This window comes from Balaenoptera ricei, chromosome 7, assembly GCF_028023285.1.
Source record: "Balaenoptera ricei isolate mBalRic1 chromosome 7, mBalRic1.hap2, whole genome shotgun sequence".
Taxonomy (NCBI): domain Eukaryota; kingdom Metazoa; phylum Chordata; class Mammalia; order Artiodactyla; family Balaenopteridae; genus Balaenoptera; species Balaenoptera ricei.
In genome coordinates, this window is record NC_082645.1 from 100,782,539 (window position 1) to 100,800,411 (window position 17,873).

General features: G+C 48.3%; 1 protein-coding gene across 1 annotated transcript in view; it reads right to left on the reverse strand.

Annotated features, from left to right (window-relative positions):
- Positions 1 to 17,158: 17,158 nt before the first annotated feature.
- The window catches only part of MARCHF4 (membrane associated ring-CH-type finger 4), a 102,003-nt gene continuing 101,288 nt past the window's right edge, over positions 17,159 to 17,873 (reverse strand). Inside the window, exon 4 of the mRNA XM_059927404.1 lies at positions 17,159 to 17,526. Coding sequence (XP_059783387.1) covers positions 17,159 to 17,526 — 368 coding nt within the window. The remainder of the gene's footprint in view (positions 17,527 to 17,873) is intronic.

Genomic DNA, 17,873 nt, shown 5'->3' on the forward strand with positions numbered 1-17,873 from the left:
CTGCTCGCCTGGGTCACTCACAGCGGCCTGCCCTGTGTCCAGCTGACCCTGGCCCCCTGCTGTGCTTATCCTGCCCTTTGGGTTGGCATTTGTGTTTTCTTCTACAGAATCCCTCCTTTCTCTCTCTGTAGTTTGTATGGAGTGGTGGGGGGACAACACGTTACCCAGTACCCACAACTCCTGCCGTAGCCTGAACTCCGAGGGAGGGATTAGGCTGCAACCAGGCCGCCCATCCTCATGTGTGTCCACAACTGGGAACAGGCCTGGGCCTCCCCACCTGTGAAAAGGGTCAGGGTGTCTGCTGTGCCCCGTGGTACACATCCCCCTCTTTGTTGAGCGGTGAACAGAGTAAACAGGGCTGCTCTATTGGGCCTGTTTCCTTGGGGCGTATCATCATGATTATTTCCTGGTGTAGAAAAAAGATGAAGGGCACTTAGTCCCTGCTGTGAAATCAGAAACTCTAAAAGAAGTCAGTCTCTCCCAGAGTTGGCGCTCTGTGGCCATGGTACTAAGAGAGGAAACAGTAACGGTTTTCCTCGGCCTACTATGCGTCGGTCAGATTTAATGGTACAGTGGGCGACCTGCTGAGAACTTACTTGGTTCGTGTTTTGTCAGAATGACAGCAATCACTTCCATGGCACTAGCTGTGCCAGGTGCCGAGACAAGTACCCTACATACTTTAGTACATGTTCCCATTTGGGAAGGTGAGGCCTAGGGAGACCAAGTCACATTTCCAAGTTCACGTAAGTAGTGAGTGGTGAAAGCCAGATTTAGATTTAGGTAGTCTGGCTCCCAAATCTGGGCTGTTAGTCACTTTACCACATGCTCTCCTGAGAAAGACAACCCAGTTGAGCCATGTTTGATGTTTCCCCAACTCCTAGCAAAAGAGAAATGAACACCTGAGGTTTTAAATTCAGCCTCCCCAGAAGCATGTTCACATGCTCAAACCCTATTGTTGGGAAAACAAAATGAATGCTTAGTGTTTCAAAGGCTTTTCAGAACTGGAAAGAAGCTTACAGCTTGCAGGTTCTACAGGGCCGGATGCCTGACTCTGCCCCAGTGTAGTGCTTCCAGAGAGGAGAACGGCTGTGCGTAGGGCTGAAGGAGGGACCCTGAGAGCTGGGCAGGTGTTGCAAGGTGCCAGGTGAGGAAGAGTTAAGCTGCTGCCCTTAGACAACACACAGCCTGTCTGTGTGCGGTCTGTCTCGTAGAGACATGAGCACAGAGAGATCACTGTCTCCACAATTAAAAACGATGGCAAACGTGTGATGATAAGCGAAAATTTTAATCTTCTTTTGTGCCAGGGACAGTAGGGGGTGGTGAGGACAGTTGGCAATGGTAGCAAATGCCTCCTCTAAAGGAACCCACCCAGAAGTAGCCATGGGGGTATAGGGACTGAGGGTCATCATACTTGGGTTTTGTGGGGTTTTTTGAGAGAAGCTCTATATTTTTCTGTGAAATATCCTGATTTTTTAATGTGGGCTCCAAAGTCTGAGATTTTCGCTTCACTTGCTGCCCCTGGGTTGTGGCTTGAGGAATGCACTGTGGAGGGCGGAGTCTTGTGGTGTTACCTCAGGTCAACTTCATCTCGAACCAACAGCTCCAGCTGGGAGAGGCCCAGCGCTCTACATGGCCCTGCGTGACGCATGGGACAGTGGCAGGTGGCTGCGGAGCCCCTTTGAGGACTCTGTAAGTCCCAGGAACAGGGAGGATCCCAAAAGCGTGACACTGAATTCCTACTGATTAGCTTAATGGGTGGCTTTTATCTAAACCGGAGGAATCTAAAGGATGTGACCTTTCTTGGTGTCCTGGGTGAGGCAGAGCAAGCAGTTCATACAGGTCACACAGCTTCACTGCACCCCTCACCACAGCCCTGAGAACTAAGAAGTAACCGCATGGTGTTAACAGATCCACACGGGCCAACTGCCCCAAAGGGACACAGTAAATGGGATTGTAAATATGCGCCTAAGTACGCGGAGTCGGACAGACCGTGTTCCTTGGCTCACCACTCAGCAGCCATATGGTTTGGATCAACGTATAGTTTCTGGGCCTCCATCTCCTCATCTCTGTGAAGTAAGTGTAAAGCAATACCTATCGGCTGTGCCACAGGACGGACTTATTTAATGTATGGAAACGCTTAGCACGGTGCCTCTCTCCTAATGAGAACCCAATAATCGTTAGCTGTCACTGCCGTTCCCAAGCCCAAGTCTCCAGATGTCGCAGCCTCCGTAGCCAGTGCTTGAGATGTACCATAAGAGTAACACACACAGGGCTTCAAAGTCCCAGGATAGAAACAAAAACATACAATATCTCATTAGTGCTTTATATATTGATCTCATGTTGTAATGGTAATACCTTGGATATATTGGGCTGACTAAAACGTATCAGAAAAATTAATTTCACTTATTTCCTTGTTTTAATGTGGCTACTAGAAAGTTTAAAATCCCATGTACGGCTTACGTTAAATTTCTGTTGGACAGCATTGGTCTGGAACCTAGAATAATGCCTGACCCAGAGCAGGCCCTCAAGAAATGTATGTTGAATGAATGAATGTGAATGAATGAATGGATGGATACATGAATGAATGATTTCCATAGATTTCTCAGACCTTTGTCTTCTCGCCTGAGCCATATGCCCTCTCTCTAGATCCCCTCCCCCTACACTGAATGCCCACCACAGACTCTCAGCTATCAATCATCATTAGACAACCCTCCAGCCTCTGCACCCCACGTAATGGGGGATGAAGACCCCAGGAGAGGAGGGCGTTGTGAAGGACAAACACCCAGTAAATGACAGAGCAAAGAGTGGAACCAAAATGTCTGTGCCTGGGCATAGGTGCTTAAACACTACCTTGTTTTGCTGGTGAAACCCTAGATTTTTATAAACATATCTTCTTTTAAGACCTGTTTAGGCAGGTGGAAATTCTCAGGGTAACGCAGAGTAAGTGGTCACGTGGATAACTAGCGAAAAATGAGCTCTCAGGAGACCATGCCATCCCTCCCACTGAAACCTTAACCGCAAAATTAAGGTCAAGCTTAGCTCCAAGCACCCACCCCTCTAGGAAACACTGAGGTTGCAGCCCTTGAAGACAGTACTCAACATTACTCTCATTTGGGGCACTGTGCCGTGTCTTTAAGTAAAAGGGCCTTGGGGTGTCCTTGTAATAGTGATAATAGTATTGAAAAAAGCCAAAAGAGTTGGCAATAGCTCTTTGGAAGTCTCTGAAATCGTTAATATTATTGATCCAGAGAGGCTGCCAGTTGGCACTTGCTGAGTTGTTTCTCAGTTACACACATAAACACACACACACATACACACACACACACACACCACTCCCACCACCGCCAAAGTGCAGAGTCGGGGCCCAGGGAACCATGTGTTTGTCAGTAAAAGATTGTGGACAATACACTTAGAGTCAATTAAATCCAAACGTGAGGTAGTTACATAATGTCGTCAATCGTTGCGGGGAGGAGGGCCGAAGGCAAGTGGTAGAGCCAAATAAGAAGGACCAGGGTATACGAGAGTGATGAAAATATAAGACAAATGTAAAACTGGGTGTTTTTTTCCAGTGTCGATCACTTTCTGATAATGGCTGCAGGTCTCTCTGTCCTATTTCTTCCTAGGACCTCAGAGTACTTTACAGGTTACATGCATTGTCCCCAGGCCCTGATAAGGCTTACGGGTGAGTGGAAGCCGGTCTTTCCACCGAGTGGACAGGGAGTGCTGGCCTGAAGGCTCACCGCACGGCTAGAGCAGAGCTGGAAGCCGGGCCTTGCAAGTCACACACACTGACGTTGCTCAACTGCACGCTGACAACAAGCCATTGCCCAGACGCTTGGAGGCCTCAAAGGAGGAACAGGGCTTCATTCTCACTCTTGAGGATCTGAGAAGGTGAAGAAGATAGAACAGAAACACCTAATGTTCAAGGGATCTCAGACCAAAGCAAGTCAACAATTAGCCACAACTGGACAAGGCTGCAGATGTGAGGAACAGAGATTGCTGGAAACATTGCTTCTAGCAGAAAGTGAAACTGAATTTTAAAGGTGAAAGAGGATGTTGTCTGACTAGAAAGGAAGGATGGAGCCTTTTGATCTGGGGGTAGACCCTGAGGCCAGGAGGCGTGGCGTGATCAGCTGGATAAGCTGACTGTCCTTGCTGGTTTCCCTGCAGAGCACCTGGATGGGGACCACCTTGAAGTTGCTTTTTAGACTTAGTCCTTATGCAAGGTGGTAACAGAAGGCTTGGAAACAAGGAAGTAGATTGGACCAGGAATCATCCTTTTGGTCATGGCTGTCATTGATGGTCTTGCCTTCTTGCTTAACAAGATGTGTTTTTCAACAAAACTGAGTTTACTGTTCTCAGGGCTCCCACCGCGATGTTTTCGCAGAGCCGGAGTCGGGTGGGGGTGGGTGCTGGGCTGTAGGAACTGGGTTTGGCTGGCTCCCCGGAAACGTCCACCTGCTGAGAGCTCCAGGTGTCTCCCTGCCATCGTGATGAACATGACACAGGATGCAAAAGTGGGGCAAGTGAGAGAATGAATTGAAGTAAAGGAAAGGAAGCAACCTGTGAAAAACCAGCAAACAGGATGCCATCAGCAGTGAAAGTCAATGAGGCAAACACCATCTGGCCCTGAAAATGAATGGAGTGAAAAAGGACAGCCTGGCCTCCCTGGGATCCGGGCTCCAACTGGGCACACAGTCGCATTCATGCCTGCCTGAGACGAGCCTGGGCCGGGGGGCAAGCGATAGTGTGTTTCTGCAGAGCAGGACCTTGGAGAGAGACTTGTCCCTTGATAATGAATCAGGGCATATTTCCACCTAATGGAAATTCTTCAGCAGGAAGGAGTTACAATAGCTGCTTTATTTCTATCTGCACACAGAGCAGAATTCGGGGCTTTGGATACAATGAGCTGTCCTTGAGAGAGCACAGCTGGTTTGCATCTGACCACCTGCATTCACTCACTCGTTTCTGCGCTCTTCCATCCTTCCATTCATTCACCTCTCTCTTCCCCTCCTTTTCTACCTCTGCTGCTTAGTCCACCCTCAGTGTGTTGCTCCCCAGTGCTTGCTAGGACCTCCTGTCTGGCCCGCCTCCCTCTGAACCCTCCTCTATGTGACCAACAGAGCCTCTTTCCAAGCCCAAATCTGCTCTAATACGCCCCCAATCTTCCACAGCTCCCCACTGCTCACATGTAATACCCCCCAGGATGGGGCCATTGCAACCAGCCCGCCTCATCTCTTGCTGCATCATGCCTCCCCACACCCCAGCCTACACTCCATTCATGCCCAACTATTACAGGCCACCAATGAGCCCCGTTGTTTCGTGCTTTGGTGTCTTTGCTTATGCACGTTCCTCATCCTGGAACATCTTCCCTTTTGTCTTCTCCCACATTCCCTCACCTACATGCCTGCTGATACTTACTTAAGCATAAAGACCAAGAAAATGTGCCCTCATATCTCCTGCTGCAGGGAGCATAATTGATGATGCCCCCAGCTGCTGTCCTGCTGGATGCACCACCACGTTCCTGCTGAGGCCATGATTCTTGTGGGCTGCTCCCAGCCAGCAACTGGGCACAGTGGGTCACTAAGGCAGCCCCATCCAACAAGATCTGAGATTCCTGCAATGGCAGCTTCGGCTCAAGGACTCCCCATTGGTCTGGCAAAACACTTCTTGGAACTGCCCTGCGGTCTGAGCCTCTTCCTACCCTTTCCTCCTTTCCCACAGGTGTCAGGCCACACTGTGGTCCGAGGGCTCTTCTGCCTCCTCCACTCCCTCCACCAACAAATCTCCTGCATGTCTAGTCTTCCCTTTGCATGGACCTGAACTGAGGTACCAAGTTAGCGTCACCTCTTTATGAAGACTTTCCTAACTTCCCTCAGGTGGAATTGAACACTCTCTCCTTCATATCCTTCCCTCTGCCTTGGATGTACTTTTCATGATGGCACCAATGACTCCTCACTGTAATTATCTGTCTGTATGGCTACCTGTGCCTCCCAGACTGTAAACTCCATGAAGACAATGGGTTCACTGTCTTATTTGTTTTGTTAACATCACTGCCCAGTACAGTGCCTGTTATATTCAGATGTACCATAATGTTTATGAAATGAATGAATGATTGATCTAGTTATTCATTTATTAATTCCCATCATCCTAGATCACGCGTTAGGTACTGAGGATAGAAAGGTTAACAAATCAGAATCCCCGCCTTTAAAGCACTCTCAGGCTGGTTGGTGGAATTAGCATGCATATAACTATTTTAAAGGTGAGAATGGAATAGCTGCTGTCAACATGGTGCAAGAAAAGGACATAAGAACCCAGAAGAAGGCATGATCACTTCCCACTAGTGGTGGAGGCGGAGGCGTCAGGGAAAGCTCTGAGAGAAAGTAGCATTTGGACTGGGCCCCGTAGGATCTGTAAGATTTATGCGCGGAGCGTGACAGGAGGAAACTTCCAGGCCAGAGAGACTGCATAAACAAGGGCACAGAAGGGTGATGTGATGAGGGCTATTTAGTTAATTTTATTATGAAAATATTCAAATACACACCAAAAAGAAAGTACCTCGCTTGTTTTATTTTCTCTTTTGTTGGTGTCGTTGCCACTGAAGAAAGCTTTGTTTATTTGATGTTTGTTTGTTTACTCTGCCTGATTCCCCAGGGTCTCCATCTGCCTCAGAGCCCAGAAAGCAGCCCTCACCTTGTTTGTTTTCAGATTCTCCACACTGTCAATCTCCTTGACTGACTTTACCCAGTCACATCTGGCAGGCTCCAAGGCCAGGACTGGCGCTCGGGAGGCTTCAGGCATTTGGCTGGACAAGCAGGAGCCTGCAGTGACTATCCCAGCTGACACATCCCTGGGCAGAGGACAGACTGGCTCCTATTATCAGAGCCCAGTGGCTCCTGATGGCTGGAGCCCGAGTGGGCATGGGGAGGGGCGCGCTGGCATCATACATCCCGTCCACCATCGTCTGCTGTTGGAAGGCATCATCTGGCTGCTGCTTGAAAACCCTCTCCCAGGGAGGACTTGGAAGAGAGAGGGGAGAGAGAAGTGGGAGAGAGAAGGGGAAAGAACCAGCTGCCTGCAACCTGCGTGATGCTGGCTCTGTGCTGGCCAGCTTTGCCTGCAGCCTCTTCCGGCACATGCAGAGCTGGACCAGCAGGAGGCCCTCGGTGCCTCTCAGCCAGGCTTCTCTCGAGTGTGTGCTGGCAGCAAAAACTCATGATCTCTGGGAGATCATGAGTTTTCCCTAGAAAACCTCTGGTCTGGAGGCCCATGGCCAAAGTGAACTTGGGGAAGGCCACTCCTGGAGTCCAACTTGAGATCCTCCTCCCTGCCTTTGCCCTCCCTAGAACAGCAAGTAAACTCTCAATTGCAAATTTCTTGGCTCTCAAACTGTCCTTATCATAGAAACACAGAACCTTGGAAGCCCCAGGAATCCTCTACTCCACACCCCTGAAGGGCAGCCCCTCCTCCAAAGCAAAGTTCTCAGGAAAGATGAGGTAGGGCTTCCTCCAACTACAAGGTACCTATTTTCTAAAAAGATTTTAATCATTGTTTTCAATAGTCACTTAAATGTTCCACTCTATATATGTACCATATTTTTTAAACTACACAAATATAACATCAGTTTATTCTTCTTATTAAAATGCAAACAACATAAACAGAGAGAAATTTCCTCTTCACATTCCCCAACTTCACCCTCTCCCAGAGAGAAAGAGCTCTGATTAGTTTGGTGGTATCCATCCATATTCTTTTGGAGTATGGCGTTTTAAAATTGAAATGTGGGTAGGGTTCTTTTTTGGTTCTTCTACCCATATGCGATCATTGTGCATATTGCCCTACAGATGATGTGTTTTAGTTAACAACATGACTTTGAGATCCATCCCTGTCGGTCCTTCCAGGTCTATGACATTCTCTCTGATGCCAGTGGTATCCCATGGTTTCTGTATCTCACATGTCATCACTCCCATGTTGACAGACATTTAGGGGTTTTTTTCCAATTTGCTTCATTATTACAGTGACACCACTCTGATCCTCATTTCCCAAGCTCTTTAAGAAGGCAACATCTGCCACTGTCTCTCTAGGAGATTTCCAAAGAAATAGAACTCCTGGGTTGAAGGATATGTGCACTTTACACTTAATAGAATACTACGAAATGGCCCTCCAAAATAGCACAGTAATTTATCTGCCTACCCACAGGGTGGGGCAGGGGCCCCTCGCTGGCCTAACCGGCATCCCTTCATGTCCTTTTCCCTTGGTGCATTCCACAGCAGGCACTGAGAAGATAAATAATCACTTTCCCAGCCCCTCCAGCAGCTGAGGGTGGCTCTGTGACACATTTCTGGCAAAAAAAAAAAAAAAAAAAATACACGTGGAAGCATCTAGGAATAGAAATGTTGTTCTGGGAAAGCTTTTGTTTTTCCCAATATAAAGGATGTGACAGGGTCACCCCTTCTTTCTTTCCTGCTTTGAGCTATCGTAGGCCACTTGAGACTCTGAGGTCACAGCCACGGGTGACAAGTCAACAGGCTAAGGATGCCTGAGCAGAAAGACAGAAAGAGCCTGGGTCACCGGTGGCATTACTGAGCAGCTGGATTGATGCCAGCAGCCACTTACTCTGGATGTCTCATTGCAGAAGAAAAATAAAGCCTCAGTTGTTTCAGCTCCTCCTAGTTGGGTATCTGTAACTTGCAGCTGAATGAAAACCAGACAAGACAGAGTATTGGTGCCAGGTACCCAGTTTTGCTTTCACTTAACCTTGCTTTTTATATGCTATGGGGACGGTATAACTTTCCTATTACTCTGTTGAGCAATAAAATGATAATAGAAGTAATTTATTCACTGCCTACTTTATATGCATTATTTCTGATATTACAAAGATCCTGAGAGGAAAACTGATTATCCAGAGACCAGAAAAGCAAGTGACTTGCCCCCAGAGGAGTTTTGGCTGCTTCCATAGGTCCCCATACATAAAGTCAGGAACCCAGGGTGGTTTACTTAATCCAGTAAGAACAATAGCAGTAGCAGTAAGGTGGCACGTGCGTATGGGGCCATGCCATTTACATGGTCAGTGCTAGGGAGAATGGGAAACCCTTTGGCTGTGGCTGGTGGGTCAAGGTCTGGTCCTCAGCTTTGCCTCTTACCTTCTGCTCTGAATCTTGGTATCCTGGCTTCTGTCCTGGGACCTCATAACTGGATCCTGCCCATTCCTATGACGTTAAATCAGAGTTCTGATTAAGGTCTGTCTACTTGTCATTTTAGGTCCTGTCACTGTCACCGCTGGTGCAATCTTAAGAAAAACATTGAAAAGATATTGTTTAAAAGAACACTCTTCTCTTGCAGACTGTGCGTATTACCTCCCTGTTTAATCACTGAAAACCTTGAACAGATTCATGAAAACAGTTAGGGGAGAACAATAGGTGCAAATGCTTCCACTGTGCCAACCTGGGCCCCAAACCAACAGGAAAGGGGGGCAACCCATCCCAGTGCTTTGGGCCCCAAACCAATGCACCATGGATTTCACCCAAAGTTCTGTCATGGGGTGTATGGAAATCTTTGTATTCATGATGGATATTTTTGGTTGCAAGAAACATATATCCAGCTTAGACTAATGCAAGCAAAAATAGAATTTATTGGCAAATGTCCTGGGATATCTAGCCGAGAAACTGTCTCAATCATGGCTCTGGGAGAGAATCAGCACCATCTCTCTTCTGCTTTTTCGCTTTGCATGTCTCTACTTGACTTTATTCTGATAGATAGATGCTTTCTACATGGGAGAAAGTGAGGTCTTTCATTTTCGCTGACTCCCAGCTGGGAACCATGGTGGAAGGAAACTGTGTTTCCCACTAGCTCTGATAGGAAAATCCCACGGAGGACTTGGATGGGTTTTGGTCACATGTCCATTTCTGAACCAATCCCTGTGGACAGAGAAATAAGAGACTTTGGCCATCCAGGCCTGGGTCACAGTACCACCCCTAGCTGGAGTGGTTTTAGGGATTCAACCCTACCAAAACCACATGGTATGGGTTCCCCATGGGAAAGAGTGTCTCTGTGTACTGGATGGACAAAAGCAACAAGTGTGCACCAAAATGATTTGAGGAGTTGTGGATGGCATGAGATAATGCTTCAGCCTTGAGGCTTTAGCAGGAGGGACTAGGGCTTACAATAGTGTCACCATGATTCATTAGGCAGGTGTGGGCTTAGCATGCTCAGGGTGGTGGCAACTCCAGAATGTCTACATCCCTTCTTTGAAGAGATACAGTGGCCTGTGTTGGAGGTTGTGGAGGGTCCCCTTCTCAACAGGGCACCCCTTGGAATGGCCACTGGCTGGGGCAGAAAAGGTGATATCCCATATCCAACCTCTAGACAAAGAGGCTGCTCAAACCAAGTGACATGACAGAGCCCAGAGGGCCTGAGAGAGATGAACATTTTCCTGCCTCTCACCACCTGTTACCTGGGTGTCTTCATTCTCCTGAGGAAATCCAAAGAGCTGCTCAGTCAAGAGGCCTGGACTCAGTGTCAATTTTTAGGGACTGCATTTGTCATTCACTCTATTTCTGTGTATGTGTCTGTGTGTCAAATGCACATACACAGTTGTGATCTTTTTGACTGAAAGAACTCAAGACAACCCTGCACCTGCTTGATGATGATTAAAATTCCACCTCTTACAGGGTTACTCCTCTTGCTTAGGAATGATCTCCTCTTGCTTAGGAATGGTCTCCTCTTAAAAATGCAAATTCCACAGGAGAGGGAATAGTGTTAACTTACTTATTAACAGTTAGTAAGAGGAATCTTGTCAGGCTCTTTCATGAGAACGGATTTTGATAAGAAATGCTGAGCCTCTTACTAGAGTCTAGTAACCAGAGAGTGAGATCCTTGAAGATGGTTATATCTGGTTTATATTTGAGACACCTACCTGGCGAGAACCTTCCACATAGCAGTTTCTCATTTCAGGTTTTTATATGAATAATCTTCAAATTACTTCAAAATTTCTGGTAAAATTATATTATATACAACTGTAAGTGGTAATACTTTGGGTTAGAGGGAGACTTAGGTGGAGGAATTTCGTCCAACATTTGGGCTTAACCTATAGTCAAAATAAAGAGATGGCGGTAAGATAGAGAACGGAAACCCTGTGTTCAGGAGATTCTGGAAATTCAAGTAGGAAGTGAATGAAACAAATTTTAGTGTCTGAATTATTAAAAACCCTGATGAGGGCATCAACCTTCCCATAGCATGAGGGATGGAGAGGTTTCAGCAGACTTCAGCTAACTTTGAGGGGCAGGTGACACAGATGGTGTCTGGGTTACAACCAACTGGTGTAGGGCCCATTCACTTTTCTCCAACGTCTCTTGAATCAGGATAAACCTTTTAAATGCATTTTCACTTTTCTGAGAGGCAGTATAATGTAGTGGTTAACAGCCCAACATACGGCACCAGACTGCGGAGATATAAATTCTAGTGCTGCCTACATGCGGCTACATGACCTTGGGCAGCGGCTACATGACCTTGGGCAGCGTGTTTAACCTCTCTGTGCCTCAGTGTCCTCACTAGAAAAATGAAAATAATAGTAGTTCCCAAATTTGTGGGGTTGTTTTGGGGCATTAAACGAGTTAATATACATAAAAAGCTTGAGATGAGTCTCGGCATATAGAGAGAACTATATGTTTGGCTATTTTTATTATTTCCCCAAAGTGACTGGGGGAAAGGGCAGTATTACCAGATGGAGAGCTTGAGCATCCACGTTTTTATGTAACAGATGCAGAAGCAGATTGTCCCCTCCCCATCTGAGAGGGCCCCTCAGGATCGTGGACGCCCTGGAGGTGCTCCGTGCCACGCTGCCACCTGGCCCAGGTACCGCGCCTTTCCTTGCTGGCAGGGCCTTAGGCGGACAGCAAAGCACCAGACTTCAGCCAGCACCACGGGCACTGAGGATGCCCTGTTTTCAGGACTTTTCTCTCTCAAAAACTAAGAAGGCACGGGCGCAGCGTGAGCCTGCTTCTCTTTTCTTCCCTAAACCCTCCTCAACCACAACTCCTTCTCTTCCCTAAACATCTACTGAGCCCTTGGGTCAAAACTGGGTGTGCTGGGGAGGTGTTTGGTACATGGTTATGGGTGACTCATTTAAAGATGAGGGACTCGCCTCCGTGGCCAGTGGTCGGGGGTCAGGAGGGCACTGAGGGCTGTAGTTCTCATCAGACTGGGGCTTGGGCAGGAAGAAAGCCTTCGCCCAGTGGATTCTTATTCCCACGAGAGGCTGGGTGAGGAGGAGATAGGATGCTGGAGGGGGAGAGGCAGCAAGAAGAAGGACCCTGTGGTGGGACAAGGGTGCTTAGGCACCAACCCAATGCAGCCCAGACCCTGGACTCAGATCTGGCGTGAAGCCAGTCCCAGATCCTCACCACTTAGAGTCATCTTGGAGCGTTACTTAATCATCTATGGCACCCCAAGCACTTCCCAGTTCCCACATGCCCTTCTGCCAACAAGGGTGGGTGGAGATGTAGGGGTCGGGGGAGGTTTTAGGGTCACTGCTATAAACTCAGACCCTTACAGGTGAAAATCATCCTTGTTTGCTTGTTACTTAACAGGATAATTTGAGAAAAGGTGATAAGGAATAATGCAAAATGTGTTTCTCATCTTGCCCCCAGCTCTCTCACCTCCACAATATAATGCATTCTGCTTACAAAGCACATCATTTCTCTGAGAAATTGGTTGTTGTTGTATCCAAACCATGCCTCTACTCTCTGTTATCTTTGAATCTCACGGGGCAAAACAAACAAAAAGCAGCAGTATATTATCTCATAGATAATTAAAAGTTCTATGATTTTCGTGGTTCTGTGCTCTAAGATGGTTACAGATTTGATTCTCCTGGTACACAGGGACAAGGCCTCTTGTGGGGTAATAACTGTGGGGTCCTCCTAAATTTTATGGGCTATTTTTAGACACCCCCCCCCCAACCCACTATTCTACACCACTCACTTGGAACCAGGGGCAAAAGTCTAGTCCCCAAATAGGATAATTTTTACTTTTTTTTTTTCTAGAAAAGGTTTCTGTGATTCCTTATGGAAACTGACCCTTTGCCCATAAGAATACGGTTGAGAACTTCCCTGGTGGCGCAGTGGTTAAGAATCTGCCTGCCACTGCAGGGGACGCGGGTTCAAACCCTGGTCCGGGAAGATCCCACATGCCGCGGAGCAACTAAGCCCGTGCGCCACAACTACTGAGCCTGTGCTCTAGAGCCCGAGAGCCACAACTACTGAGCACGCATGCCACAACTACTGAAGCCCACACGCCTGGAGCCCGTGCTCTGCAACAAAGAGAAGCCACCACAATGAGAAGCCCACACACCGCAATGAAGAGTAGCTCCCACTCGCTGCAACTAGAGAAAGCCCGCGTTCAGCTATGAAGACCCAACACAGCCCAAAATAAAATAAATACATAAATAAAATTTTTTTTAAAAACCCATCTATTAAAAAAATATATATATATTGTTGAATTGTGTCATTTGTCCTTTGAGAATTCCCCACTGTCCAGATAAAGCCAACTTTCTACTATAGCGGCTTCCATTCAACCAGTGTATTAACTGAACAATATCAAAAATTGTTAGGTACCCTCAGTTTTTTTGGTAGGGGACAGAAATAGTTTATAATTATTAAATCCCAATTTCTCCAACCTCCAAAATTTTTCAGCAGATCTCTACCATAATGAGCCCCCTGCATTGTCCTGTCCCAGATTTCCCTTAATTTGGTGCCAGTTGTCCTGCAAGAGTGGACACCTGTCCTGCCAGGTTGCCTGGGATGGAATCCTGGCTGGTGATTATGAGCTAGTGACTTAACCTCTTTGCCTCGGTGCCCACATCTGTAAAATGAAGATAATAATGGTATCTACTTCATCAGTTGTTGGAATACTAAGTATGTCGATGCATATAAATATTTAATTGGGTGCCTGGCACATAGCAAGAGCTTTAGGTGTTAGCTGGTATCTTGTCCCATGCATGGGGCCATACTTTGGAATGATGTGCAGGTGAATTCTCTGGACTACTTCTCACCGCTCTGCATTGGATAAATCTACAGGAAATCTAGGCCTTTTCTTGCGGTAGGAAGGATGATTTGCACATTTGGCAAAGGACAGTGGTTTCAGGTTGTCAGGGTGCACTTCTACCTTGAACCCCAGAGATGCATATAAAATATAAAAACCCAGCTCGCTCATTTTTGTACCCAAAAGCACCATTCCCCAGGGCACAGGGAATTTACCATCCTGTTGGGTAGAGAGGTCAAAGGTTGACCTTTTCTATTCTATGATTGACCTTGAGAACTGGAGTGTAAGTTGATAGAAGTGGAGGCATGTCTCCTGCATGCTGGAAGGTCCTTCCGTTCTCTTCCAGGAGTGTCTTATTCACTCAAAAATATTTATTGAGCACCTACTGTATGCCAGGCACTACTGTAGGTCTGTAGGTCCTGGATATATAGTGGTAAACAAGACAGATGTGGTCATTGATCTCTTGGTGCTTACATCATGAAGATCCAACAAACTCCAGAATCCCATTAGAACTTTTCATTAACCACCTCTTCTTCAATACAGTATATTCTGAATGATGACCCTGCATGACCACAATGTTCTGAAGCTCCCTGCGAATCACCAAAGAAAGACGACATAATGGCCACTATAGTTTTGATGATGTGCATATTTTGTTGCATTCTGATACTTTTTTGAAAATAGATAATGCATGTCTGGACACATCTATATTTTTCATAAATATATGTATATATTTTGGCCGTGCCATGTGGCTTGTGGGATCTTTGTTCCCCGACCATGGGTTGAACCCGGGCCCTCTGCAGTGAAAGTGCTGAGTCCTAACCACTGGACCACCAGGGAATTCCCGCATAAATATTTAATTAAACTGAATGGCCCATTCCTAGACTACAAGGAAAAAGAGATACCTTCACTCTACGTGAATTACTTGTATGGTTTTGTTGGTTTTCACTTGTATGTTTTCTTTGTATGTGTCCTTTGGTCTCTCATTAATCATATGTCTTTTCTGACCCTCTGGATTGTGAGCTTCCTCAGGGGAGGAACTTCCTAGCCTATGCACATCCCACTGATGACATTGCCTGACCAACTGCCAGCCCCACGAAGGAGGGCCAGGTCAGGTTGGAGGGAGGGAAAGCCTTGCCTGCTGCCTAGTGATATGTCTGAGCCCCCTCTCGGGGCCCTGCTCTGGGGGCTGTTTTCTGATGTTCAAAGGAAAACTGTCAGGGGAATGAGGTCCTAATATGCCCCTCACCTGTGGTTCTCTTAGCTTCTCTGAAATGACCAGATGAGGAGAAAACTCTCCAAATTTCCTCCCAGCACTAGTGGTCTCTGCTTCCAGGAGTCCTGGGCCGAAACCTGGGAAAAGTTGGGGAGTTGGTCCTCTTTTTGACTTGAAGGAATTCACCTGCTAGGAAGACAAGTAGAGGCCAGGAGTCCCAGGGCTTCACTGTAGGTTCACACACACACACACACACACACACACACACACACACAGGCCCTGCCCCATCTGTACCCTCAAAGGAGAAACCATTTCTTGTGAGGGAGAGGACTCTAGGGGTGGAGCAGACACAGGAGAGAGGGAAAGCAGTTTATACCATAGAGGGAAAACAGGACAGAGAAAGGAAAAACTCACATAGGGGAAAGGACACTAGTGGTAGGGAAAGAAATTTTATTTTCAAGCTTTTAAGAGAATAATACAAACAACAGAGAGTTTTAAAAAACCCTAAAAACTAGTTTAAAAAAGTACTTGACAGTGTCCCTTTCATACCCACGGATGATGCGACCATTGTGCAATGACAACAAGAAACTCTGCAGGTGACCACCCCGTGGCCTTCCCTGGCAGGGTCCCAGAACCAGCAGGTGGGCTCAAGGGACAGTGCTCCCTGCCAGGGTCCCTGGGCCCGCCTTGCTGCATGGGAGGGACCAGGGAGCCGATAGCACTGAGGGATTAGCCAAACTGCCCTCGGGGGAGGGTCCCGAGCAGCAAGGAATACTTAGATTGGTCTCCACTCCACTCCTTGGGGCACATCCGGCCAACTTCCTCCCATTTGCTGCAGCAGCTCTCCTGGGAGACCCTGGGCAGGAGGTGCTCTGCCATGGGGGGCCCTGGGTCTCAGCAGGTGCCAAACCAGGAGGGGCTGTTGCCCTGAGCATGTCCTGGCCATGGGTGGCATTGGGTGATTGGGAAAATCACTCCTGGATTGACAGCTTTGAAGGCTGAAGCCACGGCAGCAGGACTGTGCTCAAGATACCCATGGGAAATCTGTACTATTGTTGCGTGTGTGTATGTGTGTGTGTGTGTGTGTGTGTTTCCTGTAAACATCTTTGAGCCAAATCACCATAAAATAAAGTAACAAGGGCACAGAAAGACACCCTACTCCAAACCTACGCCCTCTTTGAGCCCATCTGAAATTGGGAGTTCCCAGTTTGGAAGGTTTGGAAGGGGAAGAAACCCCCCTCCCTCTGGCCGCTCCGGCCAGCATCTCCCTCCCTGCACCACTGCCCCTGAGGCCTGAGTCAGGAATCCTGCCCTCCCAGGTGAGCCCAGGGGCCGCAAATGCTAGGAATCTCATCCCTGCCAGCTCCCACCCATCCCTCTCCCTCCCCCCAACTGCCCCTGGAACACAGCCCAGGGAAAAACCAAAGCAAACTCAAGGGTAAAACAAGGAGGGCTACAAGTGCTTTTTCTTCCCACACGTGCACACGTTGGCACCACCGCCACCAGACACGCAGCTTCGCCCCCCCCAGCCGCCACTTCTCCCCGGTGTTTTGCACAGGGGGGCACCTCTGGGTGCCTTTGCTGTTGTGTTTTGTTAGGCTCAGTATGTATTGCACTTCGTTGCTGAGTTTGTATTGGTTTTCCTCGTGCTTGTTGGAGAATGGTATTGCCTGGCTGGAGATCACGAAACCGCTCACAGCACCAGCCTCCCTCCAACTCCAGTCCTGCCCCCAGGCTTCTCGAGCGCCCCCCCCCCCCGCCGCGCCTGCCCTCTGGCCCCTGGGGTGCCTCCATGCCTCCCCACACCTGCTCCCCAGATGGCGTCCTGTCAGGGGCGGCCCTCCCCGGCCCCTCCTCTCCTCGCTCCTGTGCGTGCGTGTGTGGTCACGGCTCCCTCCCAGGTCTCTCCTCTCACACCGTTGTGACCCTCATGACCAGCTCTCGGCTGCCGCCCTGGGGGCTCCGCTGTTCATGAGGTCTTAAGTGACTCAAGATGTGCAGGATGGTGTAAGCACAGTGGTGATCGGACAGAGGGCCTGAGGGGTGGCCGGCCGCCCGGGCAGGGCCTTCCTCAGGGGCAGGGGTGCCCGCAGCCTCCTCTTCGGAGGGGGGCGCATTGGCCTGGGTGGACGAGGAGGTCCGGGGGTTGGTCCTGCCTCCTGCCTTTTGATCCTCCAGGTCTTTCGTCTTGTCATAGTTCAGCACTTTCCACTGCTGGTTGACAGCCTGCCACCGTTTAAAGATGCGGTACACGGAGGGTCCCTCATGAATGATGAGGCCTGGGCAGCAGGGAGAAGAGAACAACAAAGGCGAGTAAGAGATAGCAGTTCGCTGCCGCTGCCGGGAGAAACCGGTCTCCCTCTGTTTATAAGTGAGTATAGGCATTGGGTAAGCCAGATTTATGTTGGTTTGATTTGTTCTTTTCAAACCTACCTTTCAGCTCTGGGCCACATGGCACCCATCCTTACATTTCTAGGCTCAACGAGTCTTTGGAAGTATGTGGAAGGCCACCACACCGAGGGCATGAAATAGTCGGGCACCTACATGCAGTGCTTTTGCCTGCCTCTGCTCTACCCCTCCTACTCCTTGGCCTGACAAAATCCAAATTCATTGTCCATTAAGGCGT